At 36.7% G+C, this 24,115-nt stretch overlaps 1 protein-coding gene across 1 annotated transcript in view; it reads right to left on the bottom strand.

Annotated features, from left to right (window-relative positions):
* Positions 1-3,326: 3,326 nt before the first annotated feature.
* LOC145985102 (uncharacterized) overlaps positions 3,327-24,115 on the bottom strand; it is a 98,976-nt gene continuing 78,187 nt past the window's right edge. Inside the window, exons 5-8 of the mRNA XM_083118705.1 lie at positions 17,192-17,275; positions 14,014-14,625; positions 12,188-12,229; positions 3,327-5,114 (exon numbers count right to left, since the gene is read on the bottom strand). Coding sequence (XP_082974831.1) covers positions 5,061-5,114; positions 12,188-12,229; positions 14,014-14,625; positions 17,192-17,275 — 792 coding nt within the window. The 3' untranslated portion in view covers positions 3,327-5,060. The remainder of the gene's footprint in view (positions 5,115-12,187; positions 12,230-14,013; positions 14,626-17,191; positions 17,276-24,115) is intronic.

Below are 24,115 nucleotides of genomic sequence, written 5' to 3'. Positions count from 1 at the left end.
TTATCTCATATCGCCTTCCCTACTTTTCTCGCATCTTATCTCCATCCCACTCTTCTCCACTCCTCTTGTCTCCTTTCCTGTCGTAGATTTCCGACTCCACTGCACTATTCTTTCTTTTTTCGTTCTTCTCTTTTTCTCTCCTTTACTCTACTCTCCACTTAAGTCTTCTCGTCTCCTCCTCTCCTCTTCGTTCTTTTTCCTCATCTCTCCTCGAATCTTTTTCCATTCTCCTCACTACATCTCCTCTCCTCGTCTATCCTATCTTTCTTCTCTCCTCTACTTTTCCTCTTCTCCTTTCGCTTTCTCTTCTCTTTTGTAACCTTTTGTTTCCTCTCACCTCTTTTCCTTACTGTAGACTCATCAGCGATGAAATACTAGAAAACCTATTTTTTTCTTTCAGAAAGAATTTTGTCATTTGCGATATAATAGTGATATTTTTAATAATTTTATACAATAATACTTGTTTATATTTCTTTCGCGTATTTTATAAATATCTATTGTGCATGTGGCAACCCTGAAATGGAGCCTAACTCTGCACGCAACCCACCAACGGCTTGTGTAAATTGGGTTGCCTAGTTTAAAATGTCGTTGTCCTAAAACTTTTGAGACACACTGTACGTAGTTTTTACAATAAAATGAGGAAACTGACGTGCAAACCCGAGTGTTCTAAACGTATTGAAATTTTAAGATCTGTGAACAAATATTATGATGAAAATAACTAACTCAAGAAAGTGTATGTCTATCGTTCTTGTAACAATAATATATTGATGGCGAGACCCTTATACACTGACAATTATCAATGTTGTTAACGTACTGAGCCATTGATTGCTGGCACTATTGCTTTGTCATTGTAGTGGAAAATGGATCGCTCGTCTTTGCACTGCAAGTTGTGTTTTAGACAGTAAATAATGACATTTTGATATCCACAGGATTTGTTCCAGGGGTGACGCAAATGAGACATTTTGTTTTCCAGCGGTGCAACAGACGAGGCATGTTTCTCCCCAAAATAGCGATGCAACTTAAAGAAACATATCTGTTAGCAGGAATATATTCATATGTGTCAGTTATTTATCTGCATATTTGAATTATTTAGATACTAATGAAATATATTACGCAGATATCTATAATCTACAATATAAAGATATTTATAATCTAGATTATCCGAATTTCCATGTAATAGACTGTCTTTGTGAACCTCCTGCAAAAGTAAGCATTATTGTCTATTTTTTTTACGCTGTTGCCACTTTCAAAATTTACCTCAAAATGCTGAAAAAAAATGTAGATGTAGCGAAACTTTTGCTACAACCACAGGAATTTTGTAGCTTCGCTACAGCTACAAATTTTGTAGCTAGCTACTTCTGACCACTGGCTGTTCATCATTTAAACTCAACATTACTAGTAGAGAAAAATTGTGAGCTATCACCCCTCCACTTTGGTTCACCACGAGCCGCCACTGTATAGCATCGTGCCATGAATGCACATTTAGGGGATGTGAGGGTAGGGGCCCATACATTCTAGATTTATGCTATTTTGCAGATACTAGACCAGCGACTAAAAAAGCTTCTCGTTCTACACTAAACTAAGGAACAATATGCTTAGGTTTAAAATGGAATAATCTTGTTTCAGTTCAATGAACTGTCAACAGTGCCTCAGTCGAACTGAAATTACTTCAATTCCACTCCAAATTAAAATTTAACCGAAACACTCATGATAATTTCCCAAGAAACTTGCCTCTTCAGATTCAGAACTGAAATGACCAGTACATCAATCACTTTTTTTCAGTACCAGTTTCAATCCCTACAGCCACACCTCTAGAATGTCTACAAAGGCACTGTTGAAAAATGTTTTTTGTAAACCACTATGGATGGTATTTCAAATTGTGAAGAATTATATAAAATATATATTTAGAATTCCTAGAACATTCCTTGCTTTTCTTGATTAGATAGGTTAGGTTTTCACAAAATTATTACAGGTATTTTCCATTACAAATATTGAGTCAAAAGCAAAACATTCAAAGATTCACTTCAGTGTTCTACAATTCTAAAGATGTGCAATTTTTAATGAATTTGGAATATCAAATGTTTTTCTCACCTGCTTCAGTTGAATTTTTCAACCCTCTTTGCTGAGGTGGCCAAAGTTTCAATGGTGGACTCTCCAATAAGCCTTCCAACTACTTTTGCTCTTTCCATTTGTCGCCCTCTACTTCCTTTTTACCTTATTGTTAATTTTAGATTTCTCTTTGGAGAATTAAAAAAGAAAAAAAGAGGAAGTGACAATTATTACCTTTGTAACGACTCAAGATCTATACCGCATTGGTCTGAATATGAGCCCCACATTTTATCCAAATTTCAATTGCGAAAAATTAGGATGAGTCATACTAGAGACCTTATGACATTTCCTCAAATCATATGCTGATCTCTCATTTGAAATAACAATAATGCAACAATAGCATTGTAGAAAATGGCTGCATTGTAGATACCATGTTATCCAACAATAGCATTGTTGTTTCTAACTGGGCATTGTAAAAACTGTCTGCATTCTTGATAACGTACTCTTTGATTTTATTAAGATTGTGTTCGGTCTTCTCTAAGCTTATAAAGGTATTCATTTCTACTGAAGTGTATCTACAGGTTTGTCGCCAATATGAACGATCGTGTGGAGAAGAAAGCATTATCAAGCCTGGGAATAAGGCGTAGTTATGATGCAAATTTCAAACGTGCAGTTGTTCATTATACTAAAGCCACAAGCAAAAGAGGGGCCGGAAGGAAATATGGACTTTTACGAATCTAATGTGCGACGTTGGGTTGCTGCTGAGCGGAAACTGAAAAATGCACTTTCAACGAGATCTTCTTTCAGGAGACCAATTTTCTTTTCTTCCCTCTGCTTATATTCGGGCCAATACGGTATTTATTGTTAGTTTTACTAATTTGCTGATCTGAGCATAAAGCTCCACAAAGTCTACACTTTCCACAATTTGGAATATCAACATGCATAAATTGAGGGAAAGAACAATTATCCAAAAACCATTAAAAAAATCCAAATTCTTAAGAATTACACCAGTCTTGTTGAGGATGGGATTAAAAATGGAAGAAACTCCCTTGCTAGCATGAGGGCAAGAAAGTGCTCATGATCATTATGTAAGGAAGCTGGAGATGTATCCTGAATTCAGGACTCTGGTAATTAGCATGCGAGATTGCCCAAAACGATGCATTCAACCTTCAATTCATAATTGAACTGAATAATATTACTCAATTGATTGTTAAATCTTAAAGATTAAACAATTTTTCCACACTTCACGCATGGAAGAAAAAAATAAAAACTCAATATTACCTTATCTAATTTTATTGATAGTACTATAGTAACATTCTACTGGCCAATAACATTCAAAACCTTTTTTTGTCTTATGATACAAAATGAATACAAAATTTTCTTTCTGCATCTAACAGGCTCTCATACAACTTAAGACCAGAAAAGCTCATATCAGCTAATCTTCGGCTATCTTAAGCAATGCTGAACTCTCAGATAACTACACAATCATACCCTCAGCATCAGTAAACGACAGACTAAGAGAGGGTGCTACCCCTACAAGTGAAATAGTTTTCAATAGAGAAAAATCTCAGAGAATTAAACCTACTTTACTTTGAACATCAATGCTACTATTTTTTTTCATTAAAAACTTTCATACACTCATATGTACATGCATGCACACCATATTCTCTTCACCAATACAACTGGCATTTTGCTTCTTTACAAATCTCAGTTGGATAACCATTCCTTGCGCTACGAATCAAGTACTTAAATATATGGCAAATTTCATTCTGCTTAATAAGTCTTTACATGCGTAACAAATTGCAAGAAGCACCAGACGTCAAAAAATTCATTGATAAATCTTTTCCTAGGGTCGACTTCTGCTAGCTACATTCCTATCCTTGCCTAACTGATTCATATGACTAGTTACTGGAACTGTATCATGAAAAAAAAGCAACAGATCTATAAAGGTTTAAATCACAGTAACTGTCCACACTATCTTCACAATCACACAATAACTACACTACATTTTTTTTTGTCCATACACTAATCAGGGCGAGATTGTTTTCGTTGCATTCAGGGCTAAAACTGTATTTTTTTCCTATTTTCAGTTAAAAACACTAATTTGAGTAATTGTGAAAATTTCATTCCCTGATTTATTTTCACATTGAGCTGCCAGTACACTTTTCCAAGGAAGAAAAATGTCATGACAATTACAGCATACACAACCATTAAATGCCTTAAGCACATATCGCACCCACCACATTCAAAAAAAATTGCGATCATCTTATTAAACATGGCAATTGGGTGATCGTATAAATTCAGCACATAGTAATTGAAACTACAAAATAATACATTTTCCATTATCAATTATACAGTTTTAAGTTCTTCCAAATTATTTTTTTTTTGTTGATGCGAAAGAGTGAATATCAAATATGTATATGAATATATAAATGTACAATGATCCAAAAAAAGGTCACTATAAACAAAGCATAAACTTATTTAACAATATTAAAACCCTACAAGTACATTTTTAGGAAAATATTTTGTGAAAAAAACTTATCCAAAATTCTTTATCTAACATATCACTACCTATAAGTTTATAGAAAAAGTTTGGGTCCCATATCGTACTAAATTCTAAATTACTTTCATTTTACAAAAAATTCGATTTTTCACTAACAATAGGTTACCAGATATATCAATAAAAAACTTATGAAAACATGGATGGTAACCTTAAAATCAGGAATATTAAACTCTCCCCCCATTCTTTCACAAATACTGGAATGAGTATTTTTTCACATCAAGGTCTGTGCCATTTCTGCTGTTTTTATAACTGATTCTTCTTAAACAGTAAGCACATTTAGAGATCCCACAATAGGTAAATTTTCAGAAAACAGTTACTTCACTGTCTTCAAAAACTGCACTAGCAGTGGTGCAAAAACTTTTTTCCTTTAAATGGTAGTGAACATACTGTTTCCGGCAGTTCTTCACTCAACACAATTAAATTTCCCTCTTCTATGCTGCTATGTCACCTACTCTTCAACAACTTCTTTCTTTTCCGGTTCATTTGATGATTCTTCTTTTGGCTGGAAAGAAAAACATTTATTGTTTTGAATAAAGTTGGAGTTGGGTTTATTACCAGTAGATAAATGCAACTTGTTCCATGGGTACCATTCAGAACATTGTCATATTTCCCTACTTGTTCCAATTTTTAAAAAAAAACTGCTAATAACTTCTAATAAGTATAATTTATATAATAATAGTTTTATTTGGTTTTAATTACAAGGCTAATCTAACTAATGTTTGGGTACAATTACTATCTTACTATCCAAGATCTTATATTACTATTCTGAAATGAAGTACTCCTTTACCCACAAAACTGATTACAGCAAGTTCTTGAGATGATGGTGGCAGTGGCCATCAAATTTAACCTTTTGGAGCCCAAGGCCATTTTCACATATGACCCCCTTGAGCCAGAGCCGATTTTAAGCAAAATGCAGAGTTTCAATTAAATGAGTATTGATCTGAGGCTAATTGCCCTAGAGAAATTAGTGATATACCATTGTACACGGAATGAACCAGAGATTCAGACTATATAAAATTTATGCAAATTCGGTGTATATGTGGTGGGGGGAGGGGAGAACACTCAAAATTCCGAAATTTCGGAAAAAATGGGGATTTCATTACTGAGACTTTTTTCCACAATATTGAAAATAAAATGTTCATGCCACTTTCAAAACTTAATATGTTCCTAAAATTCTGTATGCACAGAGTGAAAATTGCCAATGAAGAGTTGGACAATGGGTGAATGATGAATGAAAAACGAAATATATATTAACTTAGTGAAAAATTACTACTTGCAAATGTGTGTATTAAGGAGTAAACATCTACAATCAAGTTCAAAGATACGTGTACTCAAATTCTCCAACACATGCATCCTATATTTAGTGCACTGTGAGGTTCTAAAATCTAATGAAACCTCTCTAAACACCCATTTCTAAGACCACCCAGAATTTCTCCAGTGAGCATGACTGCTCCAGTCAGTAAGCTGCTGGTCACAAGGAACAGGAAACATCGTAGGACTATATGAGATACGCAAGACCTTGGGAGGTGGCCACACCTGTCTTCAAGATTTTTTTAAAAAAAATTAGTGCTCCAACAAAAATACGAACTTAGAACTGTTGACAAAAATAATTTATTCCTTATAATATCCGATAAGGAAAATAAATTTGTATTAATGGATAAAAGAACATACAGGGAGAAGTTGGAAGAATGCTTTACTAATAGTGACTTTGAAGTAATTGAACGAAACCACATTAGTAAAATAAGAAACTAAACTAGGAAAGGGATTGAAACAAGTCTAATCCTATCAAGATCAGATAAGAAGAAATTTATCGAAGAATGTAAAAAGGGTGAAATTCCTATCGCTTTTGGTATCCCAAAAATGCATAAGGAAGGGACCCCAATGAGACCCATTATACCCATGTACACACACACACCTAGGGTATAGATTAACAAAAACTTTAGTATTGAGATTAAGGGAAATCTGAGGGAAGACTGAATACAGTGTTGAGAACTCTTGGGAAGTGAGGAAAGGATTAGACGAAATAAATATAAATGAGCAGGATGAAATTCGTAGCTTTCATGTCATTAACTTATACCCCAGTGTTCCCCAAGATAAAGCTGCGGACTCTTCAACATTGGGTTATGGATAATGGGATTGATGTTGTTACGGCCTAGTAGTTCATTAGATGGTTCAACTTGTTTGGGGATACAATTGTTTTAGTTTCAAAGGGGAAATATAAAGACAGAAAGAAGGATTAGCTATGAATAACCCTGCATCAGGAATAGTTTCCAGTATATTCTTACATTTCATAGAGGGGGATGCAGTCATGCATGGAATCCCTGCCTTCCCGAAACACTTTCACCCATCATGCCACTGTACGATACGGCAACGCTGTATCACCACACACTTCACGCAGTCAGTCCCTGCCAACATTCCTTTGCACTTCGACCACATGACAATTCAATTTTGATGTAAGCACATTGTTCTTCTTGCCTAAACATATTGTTAGGGTGCTTTCACTCATCCTCTGCTTCAGAGCACTGCTGCTTTTGACTGAATAACATACAACCATTCTCACTCACTACACTTCCTCGTCTGACATTCCCCTTATCAGCCACGAAACGCTTGTGGTGCTGTGACTCACTCCCTTCACGTGACAGCAGTGTTGGCACTACTTTGTATCCATCCTTTGTACATACTCTATGTGATCAAAAGTATCCGGACACATCATGAAACAGGCCCGTACCCAAGGGGGGGCACAGGGGCCATAGCCCCCCTCGAGCTATGAAATTTTTTAATTTGAACGTATAGAAACCTATGAAAATAATGATTATTTTTCAAATTTTGCAAGAATTTCGATTTTGTTCTTGCACAAATGAATGGGCTCCAGAATTCTGCAGTCTGCAATATTTGGCAATTTTAGTTTTATAACCATTGATGCAAGGCTATCAGATATCTTAATTTAGTCAGGAAACTCCATTCCTTTCAATCCATGTCCAGACTTTTTTCGTCTTGGCTCCGACACTACGTGCTATAAAGGAACCTCTTGCGCCACTGCAGACATTGTACTGGTTATGTAGGACTTTCTGTAGAATACCGTGCAAATTTTAAAAATTGTCTGAATTTTTTTATGAGTCAAAAAGAGTTGTTCGACACTAGAAATAGGAACCCCTTGATTATTGAATTGTTTCTTCTATTACAGTGTCACAAATTTTTCACATTAATTTGCATAAATGGGAATTTTGTATGCTTTTTACATTATGGAACAAAGGTTCCTCAATGACTGCAACCAACCATATAAGGGGGGGGGGGGGGGGGGCACATTTAGCTCTCCACCAGTACCGCAAGATCTGATCCCTTTTCACCGCCACTGAGCAGAAGCATAAAACCAATCATTCTTCAGCATCAGGGTTTTTCTGCAACTGATATCGATTCTGCCAACAATGGAATGGCTTACGATGGCTCATATGTAAATAGGAGAATCCACTTCGCAGCAGAATCTTTGCTAGATTTTGGGAGCAACAGATTGCTTGAAGTACTTTCAACAGATATTGTTATTTTCCCAAAATACTCAAGAAAATAAGTACAATATTATTTAAGAGATTCAGTCAATCTGAATTTATTTTACTACATATTTTAATAATAAACAACTTTCACAGTGTATAGAGGACATCAAGATGAAAAAATTCGATGTTGCAAGAGCTGCAAATTGCATTTTCTATCCCACATGTATGCAACTCCATTTCATAGCTTCTTTGTTACCACTGGCATTTATTTTTATTGTCAAATAAGATTCCAAAAGTGAAACAATATTTTGCCAGCAGAGACGCTGCTAGGGTGAAGTCAATTATCTTAGTCGTTCCCTTCAGATAATTAATTTACAGGGTTTGCACTGACCTGAAAGGCCTGGACAACTGAAGGAGTCAGGAAAACCAGGTTGGAGTGAGAAAGTAATTGGAAACAAAGGAATTTTTTTAAAAGCGTTCAAAACGTGGAAACCTCAGGTGAATTACATGATTTTTGCTTGCTTACCAGAATTTGTAAGAAAACACATTTCATTTTTAACTTCCCCACAATGTTCCTTTTTTGTTAATATTCCATCTTTTTATTTTCCATTTATTTTTCAAAAATGTTCAACCATTTGATTAACTTGCAAAGTTGAAGTAAAACTAATTTATTAGCATGTTAAATCATTATACAATAGTCTGAAAAGTTATGTAAAATGTCTGGAAAAATCAGGAACTTTGATTTTGCAAAATGGTGGACACTCATCTATCACCGCAGACATATGTTGCTTCTCGTAGGCTATTTTTATTATTTAATATTTAAAAAAATCACAAGTTAGAAAATGCCATTCCTCAAGGAATCCTTAGCTTTGAAATGAGCAAATTTCTCTACACACCCTCTCCCATATATATGTTTACAACATTAATACACATGCTGTGTCCCAGAGAAAATTTATAAAATCTGCCTTTGGGTCTTGCACCCCCTGAAAAAAATCCTGGGTACCGGCCTGTCACAAAATGTGTGTTTATCATAGAGGGTGACACGGTACTGTCATCTACCGCATGGACCACATGGTCAGCGATCTCAGTCTGCAGACAGTGAGAGACAACAGTATGAGACGGTTGAGGAATTCTCGGACTTTCAAGGTGGTCAGGTGGCTGGGTGCCACTTGTGTACGAAGTCTGTGCACGAGATTTCCACCCTCCTAAACATCCCTAGGTCCATTGTTTTCAATGTTATAGTGAAGTGGAAATTTGAAGCGACTTGAAGAACCCGAAAGTGTGCAGGCCGACCTCCAGAGAGTGTCTAGTGTTGAAGAGGGTCATACAGCGTAATTGTCAATCATCGGCACTGTTCGGCAACTTTGTTTCCATGGCCAAGCAGCTGCCCATAAGCCAAACATCAGACAGGCAAATGCCAAACTGCACCTCTCGTGGTGCAAGGAGCATCGAAACTGAACCACAGAACAGTGGAAAACCGTTGTGTGGAGTGATGAATCATGGTACACAATGTAGCGATCCAATGGTAGGGTGTGGCGAATGCCTGTGTAATGACACCTACCAGCATGTATAGTGCCGACAATGAAATTCAGGAGTGGCGGTCATATTTCTCCTGGAGCAGGCTGGGCCCTCTTGTTGCTTTATGAGGCAATGTCACGGCACAAGCTTATGTTGACATTTTAACCGCTTTCATGCTGTCTACAGTCGAAGACCAGTTCGGGGATGACCATTGTGTCTTTCAATATGCACCCGTCCATACTCCATGGCTTGTGGGGAAGTGGTTTGACTACAACATCCCACTAATCGAAGTTCTGATTTGAATCCCATAGAATATCTCTGCAATGTTTTGGAACGCCAACTTCGTGATAGACCACACAGACTCACATACCGATACTCTTCTCATTTCGGCACTCCACGAGGAATGGGCATTTCCCATGAAACTTTCCACCACCTGATTGAAAGTATGCCTGCGAGAGTGAAAGCTGTCATAGGCTAAGGGTGGGCCAACACCGTATTAACTGCCAGTGTTCCGTATAGAGGGCGGCCCAAACTTGTACTTCATTTTCAGGTGGGTGTCTGGATACTCTGATCACTGAGTACATGACCTATTTCAATAAACACTTTGGAAACACAGTAACTCCAAGCAAGGCAGTCTAAGACTGAAATGAATTCTCAGAAATAGATTAAATATAATACTAGTGTAAAGTATTGTTAAAATACATTTATGCACAATAAAAGTTTGAAGCCAGGAAATCAGACTTCCTGTCAAATCACTTTTCACATAAAATTAATGTCTTTAGAGGCATTAAATAATATTTATTCACTAGTTCGATGCCTTTCCTTCTCCTTGAAATGCACTTTGGTTGTGAATGTGAATTCCTTGCATGTATTTTCCCAGCGAAGTTCTTCAGTTTTATTGCATTTTACTGCTCTCGATACTTTCTTCAAAACTGATGCACTGCTTTTCAGAGTGCATAGAATAGAAGAAAAAGCAACCTCATTCTCTTCAATCGAACTGAAATTATTTTAAAAGCAATTTATCTTCTAATCGACGACAATTTTCTCAACGCTAATCATCTTAAAACAATCTTCAAAGATATTGTCACTACTTATGGAATCTAACATGAATGAAACAAATGTTTAATTTTATCATTCCTATCTTCACCAGATTTTTCACGAACGTTGTTTTGTGAACATTCATAACAAACCACTGTTAACCAGTAAGAATGAAGGTATGGTAAAAATTATCTAGGTGATTTTGAAATATATATTTTTAAATCTTTTCCAATGAGTGCCTGAGGCCACACTTCTCAGTACCTTTCCAGTAAACCCATTCAAATATCGGGACCTTAAATCAGCTGTGAGGCTTTGTTAGTTCCGCTCACATGGCCATAGAAATACACTGAAGAAATGTCACCAAACGTGCGCTCCTACATTTAATTTTGGTATTTAAAATGATTTTTTTTTTTTTTTGATTATATAAACTGTGTAATACAAAATAAAGATGTTCAAAATTGATAAAATGAGTTTAATCAATAGCAGCATTGTTATTCAATTCCTTATAATTATAATTCGAACTTATGAAGTAATTTTGCTTCTCTAATATTTACCCAGCATGCGTACTTGCACCCTAGCGGAGAGTGAGCATCCTGCCAGGTTAATTACTCTCGCACCAGAACTTTAGTTGCATTAAACTGAGGGGGTGTCTAAGTTCATATTTTGGAGGTTGTAAGGGTCCATTCAGAGCAGAAATGACTATAAATTGGGTTTTTGGGGAAAATTTTAGGGTGTTGATGAAATTTGGGAGGAGGTTTTTTGGGTGAGTGCATAAATCACTGTTATACTGCACTGCTGCTATATGTATTGAACATTACCTGATAGCAAAATCACAGTGCCCACACACATGTTCACATTTGGTGCAGGGCTGCCAGATGACCTATTAACAGTGGAGCACGCAATCTCAAAGTAGCTAAATTAGCTAAAAGTAGCAAACCTTTTCTTCAGTGTCGGTTTCACAATACTTTATAGTTTTCCTTGCTTTAGAAATTGTTGCGGAAATAGTGGCAAAAGCTATGTTAACTCAAGTTAACTTTTGAATATTCAAGTCAAACATAAAAGCATTATATTTTATTTTAATTCAAGTGTGTGCTTTTTCTGTGCATGAGTGAGAAGGTGAGAGAGTACCTAACAAAATTATATTGTCCGGTCAGTGAAAACAAAATTGCTACAACAACAAGTTTTAAAAATAACTACGAAATATAAAAAACTATAAATATAATATAAAATTCAATTTTTATCAAACACCATTTTTGGGGACCAAAAGAAAAAGAAAACAATCTATTTAGAGAAATTTCTCTGGCAGTCCATTTAGTTCTTTAGAGGCATGCTCATGTTTTATCCCCTTATCGAAAAGTAAAAAATTATATTTTTGTTGACTTTTTTGGCATTCTAAATCACTGTGCAATGGCGTGAAAACTAAATCCAGGACAGAATCAACAGCTCCAGAGCCAGAGATCCTGGTTGAGATTCATTCTTTAAAATTTCTACTCTAAGATCATACATTTATAGTTTCTTAAAATGGACTTACCTGCTTTGTTCTCTCATCTTCAGCTCCACACTCTTCCTTCACCTGGAAGAAGAAATTCTAATGAGATTACATCTAGTAAAGAACACAATATTCCACACAAATTACCTATCCTGTAAACGTTGAATTTTAGCCAAGAATTTATAACAAGTATAACCTTTCCTCCCTTAGTTCTACAAAACCATTATATAGTGAATTCTCACATCGCTCATAGTTCATTTGTTCCACAATGTAGTTAATTTTACACCTTTCTTGTAGCTGGGGTGGAAACTAGTCAAAAGGATCTAATTCCAATTTACATTACCCAGGCTAGACTCCAGGAGCCCATATCCAGCTTTGATGCATTTTTGTATAGAACACAAAACTATAGTTTTTAAGATTAAAATGTTTACGTTTTTTAAAATATTTAATGTCAAAATAAAAATTTAGAAAATATAATAACTGGAGGTTAAACTTGTCTTTATTGTACTTTGTTTTTGTGGATAAAATTAATTATTTTCACTCCATTTCTCAAGTTTTCCATTGCTTCTGTGTGCATTTTTCTTAATCTCTTCTTGCATTGCTCTTTCAACTCCTAGAAGAAGTTTTACCATGTTGACTCCCATTATGTTATGGCTTGGTCCAAGTTCACTTGCGTTGCCTTATCATTTCCGATGTTGACAGCACCAAGTATGTCCAAGACATAGTTCACTTTATTATTGTTTGAAATGTGCAAGTTTGCTAGCATTTATTATCTTTCATGCAATTGCTTTGGATATGCAGTCTTACACTAAAATTATCTTCTATCCAAGGGAACCAGGTGATATGTATCCAAAAATAAAAACACATTGAACTATCTTAAATTCATCCAGTTTCCCACATTATCAAGGCAAACTCTAGTTTCTCCCACCCCATCAAAGTGGCTACACACAATGAAATTGGCAAGTGTGGAAAGCTTAGGGACAATCTCTTCTGCAAGGTGATTTTCATGCCAAAGTTATACACTAGCTATGCTCTGCCTGCAAGCAAGTAAATTTTCTATTTCAGTTATTTTCCAACGCTTTTCTACCATTTGGGTCAATCACAATGATAGGGATTCATGATGAGCAGATAAAATTGATGATGGGGCAAACAATGAAACAGTCTATGCCTTGCTAGTGTCTTGAACCTGAGACTACCTGCTTCGAAGTGCATTACACTTACCATTTCATCACAAAGTCCAGCAAGGTACACACAGTCTCCTTTGAAAAATTAGAGAGATCTACACAGCCTGGAGTGTGACAAAAGCAAGAATTTTTCCAATACCTTGCTTGAAAATTGAGAGTATTTTTATTCTCCGCAAGAAATACACGAATCAAAACAAATTATGACATTTTCAACAACAATGTAGGTTAATAATCTGCTTTGAGATACTCTGATGTGAATACAAATCCATAACTTAGAACTCATGATTGCCCCCCACCCAAAAAAAAAACTCATGCATTTCAACAATTAAAACAAATTTGCACCTCACTCTCTTAATATTTCTACCTGCCTAAAAAGGTTTGTAGCTTGCAACTTCCATGCAAATGTGAAAGTTGTTCTGGAGAAGAATGTCAGGTTTAACCATATTGGAATGTTTTCTTTTGGGGCTACATCAAAACACCCTACATTGTAGTGTTGCTATAATCGCACTAACTACACCGTGATTCCTTTGAGGGCCAAGGTTTGCTAATTGTTCTTATGATGCTGGGCTAATAAAAAAAATTGAGAACTGGTGGGGAATCAGATAGGACTGCTTGGTCTAAAGGCAAGAACTAACCATTCAACTAAGCTAATTTTGATTATCATATCATAAAAGGTTTACTTACGCTTGATTCAGCAGCCTGTGAAGATGCCACTTCGGTAGCGTCGTTCTGTTCAGGTTTTTCAACTGTATTCTCTTCTGCAACTTCTGAAGATTCTCCATTTTGTGCGACAGGCTCAACCTCCTGGACTTTGACAACTGGCACTTCCACCTCGCTCTTACTCACTTCCTCCTTCTCTACAGACGGCTCCTGGGGCTCTGGGACCACTTCTCCGTTCACCTGGTGCTCTATGGTGCTATCGGCCGGTGCACTCTGTTCCTTAACCTGCTCTGAAGCCTCTGGTGGTGGACTTGATGGCAAAGGTGGAGGCAGGGAAGTTTCTGCAGCAGCACTCGTCTCTTCCATCATCTGTTCCTCTGGGGGAGAGCTTGGAGAGGAGTTGATTTCGGCCGTGGTCTCTGCTTGTTCTGGGAGAGGACTTGGGGACTTTGTCTCGTCTGTCTGCTCCCCTGATGGTTCCGCTTCTTCTATGGACTTCTCTACGACCGGAGACACTTCGGGCTCTACTTTTGCTTCTACTGGGATGGAGGAAGAGGGGGATGGCACCTTTTCTTCTACTGCACCGTTGACTCCAGGTTCAGTCTTTTCTGAAGATTCTTCTGTTTTTTCTTCAGACTGAAATAAAGTAGTTTAAAAAAACAATATAAGCCTAACTTGCAAATACAGACACTTTATTTACACATGCATAAGCTGTAACCCCATTTTTAAATATTTTTTTTTGCCACCCAGAAAAAAAATAATCTTGGAATTTCAATCCACGACAAAAGCAGAAACAGACGTATCGAGAAGTATGGCACTGTTGCAAATTTCTATGTCCCCACTCACCAAGATAATGGTGTAGTGTGGCACAAACGGTTTGAAGCAGTGGTTAGAATTTCTTTCTCAGTCATTGATTTGACTTGTTTCTGGTGAGTGATAGATTGCTCTGTAATTGAGAGTTACACCTTGAAATGCTGTGGTGAATTATGCACAATAAAATGACATCAAAAAGTGTCATTAGTATGCACATGAAGACATTGCTTACACTGTTACAATATTCAAAACATGTAGTGTTCTTGAATAATATATTGCTTTAAAATTAAGTTAGTTTATCTGCAGTATAAGGTAGGTATACACCACTGTTTCATTGAATCTCTGATAAAAAAAAAGAAGCATTACAGCAAATTTTGTTTTATTACTTTATAACTTTATATATAAAACAATAATTATTGTAAATTATAATGAAAAATAAATGGTCATTATTAAAAAAAAAATTATCTTGCAATCCATGCAACATGCTCCGAGTAATAGTTCATCTGCAATAATTTAAAGAAGAGTTGCAAAAAAAGCTGGCTTTTTTGAATGGACTTTTTTTTCTGATAAAAAGCTGACTTTTTTTTAAAAAAAAAAAATACTGGAAATTTTGCCTTTTTACCAATTACAGCTAACCTATTTCACTTGAAGTTACTGTTATGAGTTTACAGGTTTATAGTTGTAGTGACATTTTACAACTAGCTAAAAAAATGTACATGATGTAGTAGCCAAAAGACAGATATTGGCCAATGCCAGTGGACACATATTGCATAGTGGTTAAGATACAATTTAAACCCTAGCTAACCGGGGAGGGATATCTATTTTTTAGATCTTTCAACAGTTTTAAAATAATAAATTACATAGTTTCATAGGATGTTCCCAATATTTATTACTTATGTTCATAAAAACAAATGTAATGTAATTAGGAGACATAATGCACTTGGTGGGCATATCAGGTAGCATTCTTGAATGTGTCTTATTTGAGACACTCATGCCAGTGACAGTGTACAATTGGTTGGTAATGATAGTAATTATTATATTTAATGAACAATACACTTCTACAACTAAAAACCATCAATAAAAAATTATTAAGGATTTTGTGAGTTTTAGTGAATGATAAAATATTTGTGAGATACATGCAATAATTTGTCATGATGTTTATTAATTATAATAATTACAAAAATTACTAACTGCTTATGTAATCAGCAAAGGAAGCAGTGATACAATATTAAAATGGTTTCTTGAATCTTAGTGATAAAAAAAAGAGGGTGGGCCTGCGAGCCTTAACACTATTTCTTATAGTTTAGTTGTTTTTTTTTGCTTCATTTGTGGTCAGTCTTATTTACTTCTGCTTCAGTTTTAGTGCCAGTTTTTCAATCGCCGGGCCACAAATGGTCCATTGCACCCAAGTGATGACTACTAATTTAAATCTGATTTTATATTTGACAGCAAGTCTATACATAATTGAACTATGATTATGCCATACTTGATATATTAATATTAATTGAGGATGCATATTAATTTCCATATAAACTTTAAAGATGAGAAATGTATTTATGAGTGAAATCTTTGGATTCAGGGCATAGACTTGTAAGAAATAAATTTACTGGGCTGTAGTCTCACAAAGGTTGAGAACCACTGCAACAAGCAGCCACAATACATCACTAGTTGGTCCTTGACCAGGTTAAGCGGTCATTTAACCAAATTTTAATTTAGAGAGATTTGATACTAGATTTTCAAAAGGTAGAGCAGTATTTTCTTTTTTGCTTCATGTAAGTGTTCGAATAACAAATTCAAACATTGGAAATCATATACTATTAGGTTCCATAAAAAACACATACAAAACAACTCTAGTTATGTACATACTACAAAGACATATTTAATAAGCCTACGGAATTTGAAGATAACACTCTGAAAGAACCACCCATTCAAAACAAGCCAGCTTTCTTGAAAACACTGTTTATGTCAAGCTCCAATTTCATATTGTAAATTGTATTTTATATTTACAAATGAGTATTTTATAATAGGGAGATAAACAAAAACCATGGAACAGGAAAAATACTGCCAACTCTTGTATTTTCATTGATTTGAGGCTTTTTGTGAAAAAAAGCCCAACCAAAAAAAAATACAGAAAAACACACCGGTTTTTTCCAAGAAATCCAGTTTTTTTTCCTACCACTTGCAACTCTATGTAAAAGTAAAAACATTTTCAGCCAAGTAACTAACTCTTATAATTAGTCTTCTGTAGAGACAAAACTAGGCAAGGTCAAAGGTGGTCCTGCAACTTAATGGCAGAGTAATGGCATGGTCTACAGAGATCTAGATTTGAATTCTGGTCAAGCATGCATTTTTGCCTAATTTCTAGATTTCAAACTACAATGCAACGCACCTCAGCTTTCTTAGATGCATCTCCTGATTCCTCGCATGCTTCGCTACTGCTCTTTGCCTCTTCTGCATTTTCCTGCTGCTCTTCCTGCAAACAGATATATAAGTTACACTGCTGCAGTATACCCTAATTAAAACATATACAAAACTTTTTTTTGAATCCAAGACACCAACGATAAACCATCAAGGACAGAACATTATTAATGAAACTGGCAAATACTCCATTCTATATTACACTAATGTCGTGGTATATTTATACATATATACTAAAAATTTAAGATGCCGGTGCACCTAAATTTTCAACATCCAAACACCCCTCCCCCCAAAAAATGTACACCTTAGGTTCTAAGAAATACAGTATATACAAACAGTAGCAACCTCTTGTGTGCCAGGGGTAGGCTGTGTCTGCAACAGACCACAGAAAATGGGGAATAGCAAAACTCCAACTGGCGTTACAGCATAAGTAGATTTCTACAGTTAACCAATATCCCAACAGATGTCAGTCTTTGGCATATTTTCCTCACAAATGGAATGTATCTACACATGCAATTTAACTTTTGTAACTTGGAAAGCTTTAGGACCACTTTAGACGAAAGCATTTTCCTTAACATTTATGCCATGACCAAAATGCTACAGTGTTAAAAGTGAAAAATGTTATGACATTTCAGATGCCATGGAATATATCATGGCATTTCTCAAGGATAGAATCTGTTCTATTTCCGTAGCATTAGCAATCAGAAGTGACCTCTAGGCCACAAGTGTAGATGTAATTGTGTCCGAGTGAGATTTAAACAACGTATCACTTCACATTTCTAAAAGCTAATAACTATTCAACCAAGAGGAATAATTAGGGACATTGAATTTTCGCGATGCGCGAAATCGCGAAATGTGAAAAAAAGATTCAATTTTGAACATTCTGGACGTAACTACACCCCCAATGATGAAATATGCATGAGTTTTATTCGCGAAGTAATGCGAAGTGTGTGCTTTTCCTCGAAATGAACGCTTTTTCGCGAAATAACCGTGAAATATCGTCAAATTAAGTAGAAAACACGCAAAAACCGGCAATCGAAGTTGCGCGTGCAAACTGTCGATTTGTAACGATACGTTTGCCTAAAGTTTCCTACCACTTGCAGCTGAAGAACGTTTTATCTTCGATCACATCAGGAAGACGCTGCAAATTGGGATTTCCCATGCACATAATCTCAGTTCGAAAACTTCGTTCCCTGTCAAGCTGCATTCCTTTCTTCCCCGAATGTCTACTCAACTTCCAGTTTCATTGAACTTGCTAGCTGTAGCAGCGATAAGATTAATCTGTTCCCGCGCATCAAGAGAAACAATGGTGTCATTTGAGTTCAGTCATGAATGAATTTTGTTTATCATCATGTGATTTTCAACATGTGTTTGTGTATGTGCAGTAGTGATTATTTTATTTGTTGGGCAGCAAGGATATCCTTTAAATACATACAATGAATAAATCACTTGAGATATGCAATTTAGAAATGAAGTGATTTTGTGTTGAGGTTTTCTTTTTGGTTGGGCAGCTAAGTACTTGTGCATGTGTACAGTATATAAAAATGAAGTAGTTTATCAATTTATAGCTCTTTTGTATGTTGTTTCCTCTCATAATGAAAAAGTGTGTCCAATTTTTTTTTTTTCACCGCTGGTATATACCGCTGATCTAACATTTTATTTACCACTCTCCTCAGTTTTTATTTACCATAAATTTGTGTCCCTAGGAATAATGTTTCCTATTAAAATGTATTCTGTACAAACAGCGCTTACTGTACATGTATGGAAGAATATTCTAGTTGTTTCAATTGTAAACCCTGAACTCACCATAGATTGTGTAACTTCATATGCCTTTTGTGCTGTATACAGGGTGTATCATAAGTAATAGTGCAAACTGACAGTTGAAAGTACACAATAATAGAAGCAAAAAGTCTCAGTAAACATGGGTCTGAAAACTAGCAGTTTTAGAGATAATTGCGAATGTGTGGCTACAAGCCACCACTGACGTCATTGTTTGCAAATTAGTCCTTTTGGTCTTTTAGGGAATGAGGATATATGGGGCATCAAGTCTTACTTTCCCAACAGCCTTTGGCAAAGAGGGCCATGAAGCAGTGGAAAATATACATGCTAATAGGTGAGCAATGTACTATTAATACAAGGTACGGTAAAGTTTCCCGTGCCATGAACGTACATTTAGGAGATGTGGGGGGAAGGGGCCCACACATTCTCGAGTTCTGCCATTTTGGAGGTGATATGATCAGCACCATGCTCCAGCTGCCTTTACCCCCCCCTCCCAGGTACCAATTGATTTGAGGCTGGGTGAAACCCACCCTGGGAATCGAACCAAGGTCTTCCGCATGGCAGTCGGATGCCCTACCAAATAGACCACAGCGGCTCTACAGATTAGATAATCCAATAACCTTTAGCATTGCATGGTGAATTTGCTTCCTTACCAAGACACATGTAAAAAAAGGTAAAGTGCTCCCCTGTGCTTAGCACCATGCCATGAAGGCATATAGGGGGTGTGGGGGTAACGCCCCACACTTTCTTGATCCGGTCGTGAGTGGGGGTGATGTGATCAGCATCATGCCCCTGACCACCTTTACCCCCATGTTTCCCCCAGGTAACCATATCAATCGACGCTGGGTGGGCGCCAGGGCCGCTTCCAATGTTAGAAAAGTTCCCGGATTTGAACCGGCCGGGGATCGAACCCGGGACCTTGAGCATGGTAGTGAGACGCGTTACCGACTGAGCCACCGCAGCCACACCAAGAGACATGTACAAATTCATTTTCAATTAGTAGGGACGTGAAGTTCATTTTTAACGATAACATTGGAAACCAAAATAAAGCTTTTAAAATTTATTTGGGTAGGTTAAGGAGGCAAGTTTTCAGTGTTTCGGAATCCCGAATTAACGCGAATATGTAATTTTTCAGAATAACACCAAATTTTGAACTTCAATGCCAAAACTTTGCAAAATATGCAATATCAACGACAAATAACACTTCTTATGTTCAAAAAGAACTACCTGAAGCTCTATGTCATTTCTAATCAAGTTGGTGAAAGTTCGATTCAAGAGTTTTGTCATGCTTCATTTATTGCAGTTTAGCATAGAAATGACAGTGTTTTGACCTCGTTCTGAAATCGAATTTGCTACTGGATAGGAAAATTTTCACCTATTGTGTTGCCAGCAAGGTGGTTTGGGGTGTAGGTGCATGTATGTACACAATTTGAAGTGTAAGAGGGATTTTTTGGCATTGTTAGGGAAATTTCAGTCAGTGAGAACCCCTGAGGCTGCATGGTTTGTGCATAGTCTTGCATTTACTTTTCCTCCTGTGGTGTACTTAGTAGCAAAATCCAGCAGTAAATGCATTTGTTTGCTTCTGAAAGACCTTATGCTTCAGATAGAACTGCATTATTTCGTAATCACTGAATTGCAAAATAACACTCAACATGGTAGCAGAAGGATTTCTTGATTAAGCGCAATGGAAGTGAGAAGCACATTGAGAAGAAAAGTTCATTTGTTTCAATTGTTGTTTTACGTTCACTTTATGCACAAAGGCTAATTGGGAATAGACTACATTTTAAAGTGGGATTCGAACCACTGTGGTGCTTCCACCAGATATCGAACCTGGGACCACTAGATTTCAAGGCAGTGATGTTACCACTATGCCATCGGGGTGACCCAAGAAAACTAAATCGAGTGAAACAACCTGACAACTTTGTTGTTGAAGGCTTCGAGAAGCCTAAAAGAAGGAAACAAGACAATGCACTTTTGAACTGTGGAAGCCTTCATTTGAGTGCATCATTTCATTGGAGTGAATGGAGAAAACTGCTATCTTTCTATTAGTTCATTCAAATGAAAAGGTCCATTTTATTTTTTATGAAAAAACGTTTTATGTGAGACAGTAATTTCATGTGTTTTGTATACCCACAGGTATATGTGACGTTTTAGTAATGAGGCATCTGCGCATGCGCAAGTGTGTCCAGGTAGCACGTGTCTGTTATCTAATCACCTTCACTTTCTTCCCCCCAGTTGGAAGACTGTGCTGAACAATGGAGCTGCCATTAAGGGACGTGTCCAAGGAAGAACAGCGGGGTGTCATTCGGTTTCTTCATGCCGAATGAGTACATTCAGCGGACATTCATAGGAGATTGAAAGTTGTGTATGAATACTGTGTATCAAACAAAACAGTGAGAAAATGGTGTAGGCATTTGTGTGATGAACGAAACACATTGAAGGACGATGCTCGGCCGGGACAGTTGAAAAATCACATTCCTGATTGGACAGTGGCTGATATTGACAACCTTATTTAAGAAGACAGACGAATATCCCTAGCAGCCATTAGCGAACAAGTGAACGTGTCATTGGGTAGTGTGCATGACATTGTGAGGCACAGACTGGGTTACAGGAAAGTGTGCGCACAATGGGTGCCAAAGTGTTTGTCAGAGGAACAAAAAATGTGCAGAATGGGAATGTCATTGGCTCATTTGATGCGATACAGGAATGAAGGTGAGGATTTTATCAGCAAAATCATTGCTAGAGATGAATCCATCTGCCCATATTACCAGCCAGAATCAAGGAGGGACAGTATGGAATGGAAGCATACAGGATCACCAAAACCAAAGAAAAGCAAGTCACAACCTATAAGTCGGCAAACTTATGAAGACCGTATTTTTCGATGACCAAGGGCTACTGCTAGTGAATATCCTTCCAGAGGGACACACAATTAACGCAAAAACGTACTGTGAAAAACTGCATCGTCTACGAACATCAATCAAGAATAAGCATCTAGGAAAACTCAGCAAAGACATAATTTTACTCCAGGACAATGCTCGTCCCCATACAGCCAGACAGACACAGGATCTGTTGCAATCATTCCATTGGGAAGTGCTAGACCACCTTGCATACAGTCCTGACTTGAGTCCATGTGATTTTCACATTTTCGGACCTATGAAGAAACACCTCAGAGGACGATGCTTTGCCTCTAGTCCTGAGCTGCAGGAAGCTGTCAGAGAATGGTTTCATTCCCAGAACAAGGACTTCTTCTACCAAGGAATTCATAACCTTGTTTCAAAGTGGGACCAGTGTCTTACCTCATACGATGAATATGTGTAGCCAACTACTGTAATAAAGTTTCTGCAAAGAAATAGACCTTTTCATTTGAATGCACCTAATATTTATAAGTGCATTTTGTACAGAAAGTGTTGTGAGTGAATACTGTGAACATTTACTACACACATCTGTGCATGGAAAATCACCAATGTCATTGAAAACTTAAAAGTGAATTCAAGAAAATTTTTGAAAATGTTATTCTGTGAGAGTGAAAAGTTTGAAATATGATTGTGTTCAAAGATTTGGGTAATATACTTCAATAAACATCTCATTTTGTGGCCGATGAGATTAAATATTTTTCCAAATGCACAGAATTTGGTCATTTCTCACAAAGGTAAGCTTTTAAGTTTATTCTATTGTCTTTAGAACTAAAATTTGCATCGATTTTCCATAACTAAAGGAATGTGCAAATATTATGCATAGAAGAAACAGTAAAAATGCATCAGTAACACTGATTTTCAATTAATTACACCGAATTTTGCTTTAACCCACGAAAAAAAAAAAGAAATGCAGTAAAACAATAACACTGAAATTTAGGGGAAAATAAAACAAACTTCACGTCCCTACCAATTAGTAATTTTAATCCTTCAGAATAATAATGGAAAAATTACAAGTAATACTGAATGTAATCATGTATGTAACATGTACCGTGAAACAAAGTCCCTTAAGGATAGTAATGAGCAGGGAACAGATTTATATGTACTAAAAATGTGCCAAATATGTAAATATATATTTATTTATTTTTACAAAAATATTGAGTTAAATATGGACTTAAATTATAAAAAAATATCTTTATAATAATATAAGACACTACATGAGCTACATAAAATACAATACACTTACACTGACTTAAAACAATATTTGTTTTCATTTTCAGTTTCCAAAACAATAACAAAATTTTGTTGTAAGTGTTTGAATGTGAATTTCCTTCTGTTTTCTCTTAAGATGGATTATATTGACTAACACTGTGTTCAAGATCATAAGTAGTAATGGGAGTGTATATCAAATTTATCAGTTATTTGCAAGAAATTCACCAAACTCTTTCGGTCACACGGGGACATGTAGTTATTGCGCGAATATGAAGTATACAGGGTGCTCCAAAATTCCCCTTACAAACTCCTAGGGCTAGTAGAGGGGACTGAGTAGACAATTTGGAATAGGAACCCATGTCTGGAAATGTACCGTTTCTGTGCTACAAGCATGACAATGTGTCTGATGCGCCTGTGTTGGTATGCAACCAGAAGATCACCTGATTTCACGTGACTTCTACCCTACTGCAGTATCCTGCCTGGAGCCCCATGACTCCATCACATACTCTTTTTGCCAGCATTACATGCCTCCGAGAACTAGGTACCTTCACCGCCAACAGGAAGGACTGGTGCTCCACAGAGACACCGCATGCCCGAATTGGAAGAGGTTGTACTGCACCACGTTGAACAGGACCCCTCAACAAGTACGCGAACAATTGCACGTGCAATGTGAGTTTCTCGCAGCATCGTGTGGGAGGTTCTGCATGAGCAGCAACTACATCCTTACCACCACCAAAGGGTACAGGCTTTGAGACCAGCCTATTTTCTACCACGTGTTAACTTCTGCACGTAGTTTCTGCGCCGCTTCATCGACGAGCCCCAGTTTCCACGTAGAGTTCTGTTCACAGATGAATGTAAATTCACTATGGAGTGTGCTATCAATTCTTGAAACAGCCATGTCTGGGCAGACGAAAAACCCTCATGCGACGCATGTCCCAGGATTCCAGCACAGATTGCTATCAATGTGTGGGCAGGTATTCTGGATGGTCATG

Source organism: Lepisma saccharinum, chromosome 3, assembly GCF_977018435.1.
Source record: "Lepisma saccharinum chromosome 3, izLepSacc3.1, whole genome shotgun sequence".
NCBI classification, from domain to species: domain Eukaryota; kingdom Metazoa; phylum Arthropoda; class Insecta; order Zygentoma; family Lepismatidae; genus Lepisma; species Lepisma saccharinum.
This window is presented reverse-complemented; position numbering and strand designations above follow the sequence as displayed.